Below are 12569 nucleotides of genomic sequence, written 5' to 3' on the forward strand. Positions count from 1 at the left end.
ATACATAATTTTTTTAAAAGCTCAGACATGTTCCCTGGTTCAGCCCCTCTCCCTCCGTCAGTAAATATCAGAACTTTAATTTCTAACAACATTTTATGTTGTTTATTCTTAAAATAAAAATGAGAGAGTTAAGTATTCTAACTCTAAATACTTGGAAGAAATCATCCGGTTAGACTTCAAATTTGCAACTTTCAATATAAAACGCAACACTATTGTATAATCTTTTTTTTGGGATAAAATAAATTCAAGTCTTCCAATATTAAATATTCATAAAAAACTTTCCAACCAGATTTTAACATGTAACTTCTCAGATTTAATACACAAACTATCTAAATAATAGAATATATATATAATTTTAACTTTTTAACTATATGCATCATAAGAGTTGGATGTATTTTTAGATACATGTTAGAATTATGTTTTTTTTCTTTTCCAAATATAAATATGTCTCGGCTTAGTAATTGGATTTTTATTATTATTCGAGTATGAAGCTAACCAAATTTGAAACATGACCATTCAATTGCAATTAAGCATCCAAGCGTTTGTTTTTCTCTCACCAAAACTATCCGAAATTAAACAACGCTCCATCCCATTGTTTTGAATTTTCATTTCCCTACCAAAAGTTTTAAAGTTACTAATGAAAAATCATAACCATTACTTTATGAAATAGAGCATAAAAAATGAAATACAATAGCTACAACTTAGCTCAACAAAATTGTCCAAAATTAACAAGATATTTTAATCACAAAAGAAAAGAAAAAAAAAAAGATTAACTGAGCTTCATAGACCTACAAAAATATAATAAAATGATCAACTCTTTCTGTGTAGTTTCTACCCAGCCTGTCTCAAGCCTAGAAAAATGAAGAGGGTTGTATATGCGAGGCAAGCCAACATCAAATACAACATTTTTATGGAAATGAAACCCTAGCTTCAATTGGGTTTTATTTCTAGCCTACCTCAACTTGTTTGGGACAAAAGGCTTTGTTGTTGTTGCTATATTGGAACTGAGAAATCTCAAATCTGCACAATCCCCTTTTGTATTGGAAGTCAAAACTGAACTATTGCAAATTGCCCACCCTATGATCCCATCCCACCCCTCATAAAAGAGAAAAAAATAATAATAAATGAAACTATTGTGAAACAAACGATCAACCTTTTGTACAATGCGCATCAGTACCATGTTTGGTACAACTATTGTAGCCAACACTACCAAGAAAACCCCTGATTTCATCGGTACTGGTATTACTTGCCTGTAGCAACCTCTCATCTTCTTCATAAATCAAATATGGTGCTTCACCTTTTCTCCTGGAGAGAATCTTTGAGGCCCCTTTCAGCACATGATATTCCCAACCTTGCACATCAATTTTTATCAATAAAACCCTCTGATTATCTGAAATTACTTCGTCCAGAGGTATTGTGGGGACAGTCACAGCTACCTCTTGGTTAGATTTGAATGCCAGCTTTGCACCTGTTTGAGATATCGCACTGTTGTCAAGCCGGCCAATCACCTGCATAGTTTTTTTTTCTGATGTTTATATAATTCTGTTGTTTGGATTATAATGGATAAGTTGCACATACTCTCCAAGTGTAACAGATGTGGCACATTGAGTTTTAAACAAGGGTTTATGCTGTACTGAGATTAAATTGTACCTACTGGCACAGAAATGAAACTGACAAGAAGTATACCGTTTGTTTACTACCTATTTTTTTTTTGGCTTGATCAGTATCTAGTTCGACATGTACCTACTTGAGTGTACTCATGTTTATTTCAGATATCCAGAAAATTAAGCTTTACCCAAATGAGCATTAATTGAGGTTAGAGACAATGTAATTTTACTGTTTTAACCCCAAATCCCCAACAACATCCATACTGGAACAAGCTTCAAATTAAATTAGCACTTAACCAAATAACTGAGATATAACCTTGTAAATTGTAACATAGACTCCTTTCAGTAAAAAAAAATAGAAATAACCTTGTGAATTGTAACATTCCCAATCTTGTCTGAAGCTGCTGCAGCAAACAATGTAACTCTATCCGCCACCCGGTTGAGATACACCCCATCACAAATCCTTTGCAAATTTTCGAAAATGGGTTCAAATGCAACCACCTCAAAGCCCATTACCGCCGCGGCAAATGAGGCCATGCCCACATTGGACCCGATATCCACAAACAACCCATTTTCTCTCTGCTTTCCTTCTAGCAAATCCTGTATTGTACCTGATATATCCGGTTTTCTAAACAGCTTTCCCTTTAGCAAACGCTGAATGTTCTTATGAGGCTTATCAGGTAAAGATCCGAAATCCGATAATGAGAACAAAAATGGGTATTTGACGCCTTCGACTAGGCTAGCAAACACTGGGGAGGCTTGTGGTGAAGCGTAACAGTCGAAAGGTTGGATCTTAACGGTTTTCAGATTTACATTTAGGGTTTTGTGTGTCTGGCTAGGGTTTGAGTTGGGGTAGAAAAAGGAGAACACGAGGAGGAGGAGAGAGAGGGCAAGAAGAATAATTAGGGTTTTCTGAGAAGGCATATATGATCCTTTGTCTCTCTTCCATGAATTTCGCATTTCTTTGTTCTCTCCTTGAATTTTATGGATCCCCTTTTCTTGGATTTGATAATGGTAGACTCTGAGAGTAAGCTACATGGGCGAGAAAAGGTGGTTGGTGTATAATTCAAGGAAGAAGGGAAGTCAACAACTATTCTCCATTTTAATTCCGAAATGGAGAAGATCGGAGCTTGTAAATAACTTTTGGGCCTAATTAGGCAGATTCTATTTGGGCCTTAGAAGTCAAAACTAATTTTTATTCCAAAATGGAGAACATTGGAAGGTTGTAAATAACTTTTGGGCCTAATTAGGCCGATTGTATTTGGGCATTAGAAGTCCAAAACTAATATGAGCAATATAAATAGCACTTTATTTTCTATTTTAGTTTTTCATGTTGTTTTTTTTATTGTATAAATAGGAACAAAACAATAAATAGACATTAGATGTTTTAAATTAGGGAAGAGCTATTTATATTTATACTAATCTCAGCAATAAATTGCAAAAGTTTAAAACAGAAATACGCAAGCTTGTAGTTTGTTTCAAAGGAGAAAGAAAATTAGGGAAGAGAAATTTTCAAGATAATTTAGAGGATGTTTGCTTTGGTAAGAAAATTTTTCTCTCAAATTACTGGAAATTATTTCATGCTGGTAAATCATTTCACCATATGTATATATTTTTCTATATTATTTTGTTTTATGAACTTTCACAACTATTAAAGTACTTGTATCTTGAAGCTATTGGATTACACAAATGAAAATTTTGCTTATCTTCGAAGTCTTTTTTTTTTTTTAATTCTCCCAAATCAATTGAACAAAATTTCTAAAAAGCAGACCAAACTATGTTACTATAGTAATTTTTCTTGTCCTATAGCACATAAAATTATATGAAAAAATGTGTCACATAGAGCTATCAAATCAAATAACTTATGGTAAATATCATTTTTAGATAATATTTCTTACATAAAACTCAGGAAGATGTATAAGAAATTAAATATGTTATGTTTATATTGAAGCTATTGAATCTCACATTTTTTTTTTTAATTTATCTTGCAATTTGGTTTGACATGAATACAGGATATTGTCGGAAATCATAAGGGAGGTCGTGTCCGACAAACCGAAGCGGAAATGGAGGTTATTATTTTATTTAGTCTGAAGTCTTAAATAAAAGGAATAATCAAATTCAAATTATCTACTACGATAGAAAGAAGTCGCAGTAGAGAGTTCTTTCTCTTTGTTATTGAATATAAAGCTTCATAATAAGATGATTGATGCAAAAGGATCAAAGAAACAATTGATATAATTCTATTACTCGATTGATTTCTCAAAAAATTATCTTGTCATGTGAAACATAATTTCTTGCTGAGATGCATGCGTCTTATGTTATTTTATATGGAATTTACACAATTGCACAATTTAAATTCGTTTATTTTGCACAATCTAAATCATGAGTTGCAAGTGTTTCTGCGAAGGACCGAATTTTTCTGACAATGTCAATTCTTTCTTGGACATGACTTTGCCAAAAAGAAACCTTAGATGTGTACATGCCAACAAAAATAAGACTAATTATAAAATGAACTTCTGTTATTGGTTTCTTTTCTTATAACAAAAATAATTGAAGGAAACATGTATGTTTTAATTTTTCTTCAGGAAGCTTGCACTGTAATTGTGGAGCTGGGTTGTATTTATCCGATTGCTCTTTTAAAAAAACTTTTCAGTCGATTTGGAAGGTTAGCATTATTATTATTATTATTATTATTATTATTTTTAGAAAAGTGGAACTAAATTCACCACTTTATATTAAAAATAATATAGTTCATTACAAATATTGGTACCAACCATCTAGTATTGAAGCATTACCTGATCTAAGGTAGAACAAAACATCACCTAGTGCCCATTCGGCAAATGCATGGAATAGTGGAAGAATGGAAAAGGGAAAATGCTTCTATTTCATACAATTTCAATCATATTCAGCATAGTTGGAATAGTGGAAGAGTGGAATTGAGCTAATTCTCACATGTGAAAAAGTCACTATTCCTTAATTTCACCTCTACCATGGAATAGTGAGATGTAACAGAGAGAGACTAAAGTGTAAAAAAAAAGGGTTTGATTGCATATTTTCATCATAATTTCACTTTTTCACTTTTCTTTATTTCATTTAATTCCACTCATGTTCGACTACTATTCCGTCATAATTCTCCACTCTTCCTCTTTTTGTAAGATTATTGTTAGTCAGAATTTTTAACCTCTTTGTAACCGCTATTTCACTCACACTTCCTCTGTAATAACAACAAAAGGAATTGTGGGCATCACCAATTTAACCTCTTATTGTAAGATTATTGTTACTCAGAATTTTTTTCTTTTTACTAGCCACAAAAAATTATTATAATCTTTAAAGAAAATTTTATTTTGGTTAGCATCAATAATCCTACATTATTCTATATTTACAATTGCAATTTATGTTGAATATTTTTTACAAACTTCATTTACAGGGTAAAGCATATTAGGGTGGCAAATCCAAAAAATCCAAATCTTCCTGGTTGTTCCACTGATGTTTTGAAAGAGGTAACAATTGCTAGAGCCCTTTCATAAATCTGTAAATAGCATTGTATCAAGCTATATATATTTTTTCCATTATAGAAATAAGAGAAGAGGGTTCTATACTTCATATTTTTCATACCTCATCATACCTCATATTTTATATCTTTATTTTCAAAGTCCAAACTGTTGATCCGAGCCGCTCAACATAATATTTATACTAAAATATGCATGGAGATGAAATTTTATAATTTTTGAAATTTTTTTACTATTTTTTAAGATAGGTACAAAATCACTTTTTTTGGACCGTTAAAAAAACAGTGATTTTCTACCCATCTTAAAAAAGAGTAAAAAAATTCCAAAAATTATAAAATTTCATCTCTAACCATATTTTAGTATGGATAGCATGTTGAACGATTCGGATCGACAATTTAGTCTTTGAAAACAAAAATATAAAATATGAAGTATGATGAGGTATGAAAGACATGAGGCATTGAAACCCTCCTCTAGAAACAATTATACTACTTTTATTTATTTTTAAAACTTTTTGTTCAGCCCGGACAGTGCCCCGACGGAGAGGTTTTAGGTCTTCATGTCATTGTACAATATGATACAGCAAAGGAAGCAAGAAGCTCAGTAAGTAGCTAGGCCTTCTTAGAAAAAAAAGGGATCAAACTTCAATTTTCTCTGATTTCACAATATGATTTATGTTTGTGTCATTTCAGATCAATTCCCCTTGGGGAAGAAAGTGGAGTGTTCGTCCTAAAAGTTACTACTGTGTCGCATCAGAATGTGATCTCGATCATGCTGTAAGTTTCCAATTTGATTTTACTGTTCTGGTATGCATTACACTGTACTGAGGCCTGATAAATTGTTTGTGATCCTTCTCTTATTCCTGTATTGTTTAAGTTTCTGATAGAACCCTTGATAGTTCAACATATAGAACTGTATTATGATGCAAAATGTCAGTTAAAAAAAAATGAAAAGAGAAAAATAATAATATTTGAATCGGAGAAACAAACATTTTGATATAAAAAAGAGGAGGGATCAAATTACATCTTTTTTTGTGCCATCGAATTACATTCTCGATTTTCAAAATTTTCAAAGTTCAAATAGTTGATCCAAACCGTTCAACATAATGGATATATTAAAATATGCTTACATATCAAATTATATATTTTTTGAAATTTCTTTTACTATTTTTTAAGTATTTAACAAAATCGCTATATTCAGACCATTGAATTTTTGTATCCATCTTAATAAATAGTAAAGAAATAAAAAAAAATGTAAAATTTGATCTGCAAGCACATTTTAATATATCTATCATGTTGAACAGTTTGGACCAACTGTTTGAACTTTGAAAATATAGAGTGTAATCCGGTACGGTGTCACCAAAATAGGATGTAATTGGATCCCTCCTCATAAAAAATTGTATCGTCAGGTATAGATGGGCTACGGTGAGTTGCGAAGTAAAACGTGTTTCTACTTCACGCAATATCTTCATTTTCAAAGTTCAAAACGTTGATCCGAACTGTTAGATGTGATCTCCATATTGAAATGTGCTTGGAGACCAAATTTTATATTTTTTGAAATTTTTTTACTATTTATTAAGCCACTTTGAAAATCTGAAAATCCGAGTGAACGGTAAAAACAGTAAAAATTTCTGAACCACCGGATCGGCGATTTTCAAAGTGGCTTAATAAATAGTAAACAAATTTCAAAAAATGTAAAATTTGGTCTCCAAACACATTTCAATATGGAGAACAAGATGAACGGTTCGCATCGACGTTTCGAACTTTAAAATCGTAAAATATAAGTGTAAAGTAAAATAGTCGCTTTACTTCGCAACTCACCGTAGCTCATCTCTCGTCGGATATATAATATATAAAAAATACCCTTCATAAAGACATCTTTAAAATCCAGATAGAAGCACATCATATACAAATGCATGTTATGAAATGTACATGTCTTTGTTGAACAGGAGAATGATATGAAGATAACAACGAATTTAAGGAGGAGATTCGTCAGACAGCTCTTCATGATGTTGTTTGAATAAAACAACCATCTCCGCTGCACCGAGGATCCTGAAAACAAAACTGGCTGCCTTTGTTAGCATAATACAATATAAACTCTTATGATAGCTTCTTTTAATTTCTAGCAAAATGAACCAAAAATATTATTTAAGAGATGTTATTTCTCATCGAACTTTTATGATATCAGATAATGTCATCAACTGATTGATGCACACTGATTCATTTTTACATCTATCGTAATTCGTAGTCTCCTTGTTCGCACAGAATATATGCTATAAAGTTTCAGTATAGCAAGCTATACCTTTTAAAACTTTGTTATACTCTGTCAAATCAGATAGCAAGTGCACTATCCTATCGATGAGTATGCTCAGGTATCGATCCACAGGGACGGAAGAAAATGACCGGACTTATCCTAAAATTACTTGAGATTATAGAAGTAAGAGAAAATTGGTTTGGTTTGGTTCTGACAATTCTAATGATTTATGACAAGTTTAAAAGACAATAAAGAGAATTAAAGTTGTTTTCAATTAATAAAAAGGCGTTTCCAGGGTTCATATTTCATTTCTGTTCAGCCCCGAGGCATACGGCCCGTACAGATTCCCGTACGGCCCGTAGGGGACCCCGAGTTAATGCTGCAGCTACTGTTTTCTATGTTGATACTAATGTTTAGGGTTTATATCGACCAGATCTAGATACCTAACCTCAACTTTCGCATTTTGTCCTAGTACCCGATTACCGGACTCAAATACTTCCCTCTTAGATGCGTTAAACCTCAACTTTCGCATTTTGGCCTAATTTATCTAAGTTACTTGTTGGTTTACTAAAAGTATCCAAGGACTTTCGCCTCAAGGAAAGTTTCACCTTTCGGGTACTCCTTGGTTTCACCCTACTTCATATATTTTATTCGGTTGGATTAAATGTCATAGACTTGGCTCCTAACACTTAGATGTGCGCATTCATCTAACGGGATGACTAATCAATTCAAGTAAGCACAAATAAAGCAATCAAAATACTACTCAACAAGGTAAAAACAAAGCATTCAACACAAAATCCAAGTAGCATGCAAACAAAACCAAACTAGAAACTACATTTTAACCCTAGAAACAAAGTAAATTAGCTACTCATGTTCATAAGATAACACAAATAACAGGAGATAAAAGAGTTCATGACAAAACAGTGGAGAAATCCGAAGATCCGTTGCAAACTCGCGTTTTTCACTTCTCTTCTTCTTCTCCTCCTCTTGTCTTTTGCTCCAAGAAAGCTTGTCCAAGTTCCAGTGGTGAATCCCCTTTTTTTGGTGTGGAAATATCTCATTTAATGCCCTAGATCGCGCCTGCAGAGGCTTCCTTTTCGGCCTCCTTAATTTCAGCTGATTTCAGATTCCAGCTAGATTTGCCAATTTAGCGTCGTACGGGCCGTAGGGGACCCCGTACGGGCCGTATGCCTGTGCTTTGTCTTGGAGACTTCGTGCCTCTGTTGTGGAACCTTCTGTGTGGTTGGGCAGATCCTGTACGACCCGTAGGGAATATCATACGGGCCGTATGAAAAATTGTCAGATCCAGTTTTTCGCCCTTTTTCCTGCAAAATACCAAACAAAACATAGCAGTACCACATTTCTTCGAAATACAAGTAAAAAGTCCACATTTATAGGCTTTAAAACACAGGTTTAAGTGCAAATTAGGGCTGTAAATTAGACATAATATGGAGATATCACTCCTATATTTAATTTTAAAATTTTGGAATTCGTAGTCTCGTATACTTCACATTGGTATTCTGCTTCTTATTTTGTGTGACGAATGTGTTGCTTCATGATATCGTATTGGCTCAGTTTTTCTTTATCCGCTATGCAAATCCATAAAGTATGAAAAGAAAAACATTGGTGAATTATCAAGTTACACTTTTCAAAGAATTTTTTTTTAACAAAAATTATAAGAACTGAAATGTCATTTTAGTCTGAATTTTTTTTTTCGAGAATAAAATGGTAATTCGGTCAGAGATATTTTCACAAATTTTCAACCTCATTTTCTTACGAAATATGTGAAAACTGCTCGAACGGAAATGCAATTCGGTCTGAAAAAAAAAGGACCGAAATAGCATCTCGGTTCTTATGGTTTTTATAAAAACCAAATCAATCAAGTTGGTTTGGTAAGATCTATTTTTTATTTATGGTTTCTAAAAAAATTCCTTTTCAAACCCATTCAGTATATATATCGCTATTCGTTAATTAAGCTTCAATCATTTTCACATATGTCAAACTAATGTTTTCCTTCATTCAATTTTATTATTTCTTTTCCCATATGTCAAGGTATCACATTCTCATTTTCTTTTGCCAATAGTATTCATTCGTCTTGTTTTTAATATATAGGATTGAAATTTTTTGAAAATAATATTTTATTATTATTATTATTCATTTTTTTTTTCTTATATAGATTTATACTTTATAGAGTTTTGAGAAAAATATTGATTTTATGTCAAAATTCTCGAGCAATTATAGTTTTATATTTAGGTGTACTAAATTACAACCTAAATTTTTATTTATAACATTAAAAAATGAATACATAACTTTTAAAAAAAAATTCAAATATATCATTTCAGCTGGATCATCACTTTAAAAAAAAAAATTCAAATATACCCATATTGGATTAATACCCTGAACCCTAAACCCTAAATCCTAAATCATAAACCCTAAACAAGGCTCGGCAGTGGCTCAAACCCCTTGGCAGGATATAGGTTAGATAGCATCTCGAATTATAATTAGGAATTTATTTATTACTTCGTAATAAGTAGAGTTTAGGGTTATTACTTAGCGAGTAATAGGGGAATGTGAATAATTAGATTAGTGTGAGTGATTTAATTACATTACATCCTTATTGTTCAAAGAGTTGATTCGAACCGCATCATTATTTCTGTTTTTATTGTTCAAAGAGTTGATTCGAACCACTCAAAATAATCTCCATATTATAATATACTTAGAGATTATTCTTTATTATTTTGTTACTATTATTTTAAATAGGTACAAAATTATAGTTTTTGGATGGTCCGAAATCTTCTAAAAAAGAGATATTTTACTATACAAGAACTAGCAGTATGACAACAACTATTTTCTACATTTTCAAAGCCAAAATCGTCGATCCAAATCGTTCATCATGATCTCTACAATAAAATGTGCTTCCAGATAAAATTTTACATTTTTTTTAATTTTTTTTACTATTTATTATTAAGATGGTACAAAATTCAATAATCTGAATTTGACTAATTTTTGTACCCATTCTAATTAATAAATAGTAAAAAATTAAAAAAAATGTAATATTTGATATGGAAGCACATTTTATTGTGGAGGTCATGTTGAACTATTAGAATCAACGATTTGAACTTTGAAAATATTAAAAATAATTGTAATAACTCAAAATTATAGTAACCGGATCCCTCCTCATATATAAAACATGCGTCAAACACATAATTAACGACGTATGCAACTTTTCTGCTACTGTTGAGATATTCGTAAGATAAAATAAATACTAATCAAAATTTGCAACACAAAGATATGTATCGTATGATGGCATGTTGATTTCCGACAACGAGATTGCAATTATATGTCTCTCGCTATATTAATCTTTATTCTCATGTACTGGTTTTGTGTATCGTTATTCGGATTTTGGAACTTTTGACCAACGGAGATGCATCTCTTTTTTGAAATTAAAGGATCATGGCCTGATTTGGCATTAATTTAAAATTAAGACGGTAGATTAAAAATGAAGATTTAGTTCGAACAAAATACTTTTGTTGTCATACAATTAAATATAATTTATCAAATCAATTTTTTGTTAGATAGTCTAAATAAATAATTATTTATTTGTTGTTTAATTATATTTAAGTCAACAAAATCAAATTAATATAATTTCTTTTGCTTGAGGTTGGGTGGTAAATAAACTGCACACAATTAATATTTATTTTTTATATTACAATAAGAGAAAGTAATTGCAATAAGTATAATTGATGTGTGAAAAAGAAGTATACCACCAAGTTATCATTCAATTTTGAGTTATACCAATATAAATTTCTTTTGTTGATATGTCAGATGAATTCGTACCCTCTGCATTAACTCAAATGAGAATATTTTGAGATAATGAATCTTGACCATCTGATATATTTTAAAATTCGCACAAACTAAATCTGCACTGATATTAAAGAACCTCTATATCCTAAGCAGATGCCAAATTAGCTCTGTTTAAAATCAAATGGTCCATATTCATTAATTCAAAATATTCCTTTTTTGAGTTAGGCAATTTCGAGTAATTGGCCAAGCCACTAAACTGGCTAAAGTAGTAATAAAGCCTGTGAATAAAATAAGTTCTATGGAAAGCCCATCGACTCCTAATCTCCACTGGAAATCAAAAATATTTATCCATTTAAAATTTTCTTTAAGTTAGATTAATTTATCATCAAATTAAAAATAAATTAAAAATACATAAGTTGTTAGAATAAGTTCTAGTAAACATATACATAGAGTATATCATCGCTAGATCTTGTTTCCTTTGTAAGGAAAAAAGAAAATAAAAGAACCTGCAAATATAAGAAAAACAGCAAGTATTGTTAACTAAGAAAAAAAATTTATAAATAATTAAGAGAGATATTTTTGATCAGAGAAATCCGTACTCGAGATGACAGGAGTATGGATTTTTTTGATAAATAGGAGGATACGCACTCATGTCAGATTAGAAAATACACTTCTATCATGTAAAAAAATAAAAAAAATTTAAAAAAGAATGACATAAGCTGAGGTATCAACACAGTAAATATAAAAAAGAAAGAATGACATAAGCTGAGGTATGACAACCGACAACTACCTACGCTAGCTTTGACATAACAATTTCCTAGGTACCATACTGACCAAATAAAATTTCAGAAGTGAAAGTCACACTATCCTTTCGTCGTATGAATGAACCTACAGTACTAATACTCAAATAGCGACAGATACAGTACAGAGAATATCACTAAAAAAAAAAAAAAACATACATATTACAAAGAATTTTATGAGAATGAAAATTTTAATTTTTCAAAATCAAAGACATTTAACTAAGGATGTAGCAGATTCGGAGCAGATAATGCTAATATTATATCTGTGTCTGTTTTTTAATGAGCGAATACAGATATGGATAGTAAATGGATATCAAAATTTATAACTATATCCGTCTTAAACGGATACGGATACGGATACGGATACGGATACAGAGCGGATAATCTACGGATACAGATTCGAATACGGATACGAAATGAATAATTGCCGGATAATTGAGTTATGCACTTGAAGATATAAAAGAGTGACTTGTTGTCTTAAAACAATGAATAAAACCAATTTAGCATAAATTAAAAACATACTACATTCACGTTCTAAAGTCTTGAATGAAAAAGAATGAAGAGTGAAGAAATAAAAGTAAAAAAGAAATGAAATTGTA

General features: G+C 31.3%; 1 protein-coding gene across 1 annotated transcript; it reads right to left on the reverse strand.

Moving 5' to 3' along the window:
* Nucleotides 1-673: 673 nt before the first annotated feature.
* LOC144544687 (FkbM family methyltransferase) lies at nucleotides 674-2633 on the reverse strand. Its single transcript, XM_078293241.1, has 2 exons — nucleotides 1974-2633; nucleotides 674-1508 (listed from the first exon to the last, which is right to left on the reverse strand). Exons 1-2 carry the CDS (start codon nucleotides 2565-2567, stop codon nucleotides 1149-1151), a joined length of 954 nt encoding a protein of 317 aa, XP_078149367.1. The 5' UTR covers nucleotides 2568-2633; the 3' UTR covers nucleotides 674-1148.
* Nucleotides 2634-12569: the final 9936 nt, after the last annotated feature.

This window comes from Carex rostrata, chromosome 26 (assembly GCF_964058835.1).
Source record: "Carex rostrata chromosome 26, lpCarRost1.2, whole genome shotgun sequence".
Lineage (NCBI taxonomy): Eukaryota > Viridiplantae > Streptophyta > Magnoliopsida > Poales > Cyperaceae > Carex > Carex rostrata.

Coding starts and splice junctions, on each gene's coding strand:
- LOC144544687 (XM_078293241.1), bottom strand. CDS start 2,567: ATGCGAAATTCATGGAAGAGAGACAAAGGATCATATATGCCTTCTCAG. Junction 1,509..1,973: donor GGAATGTTACAATTCACAAG/GTTATTTCTATT, acceptor AAAACTATGCAG/GTGATTGGCCGGCTTGACAA.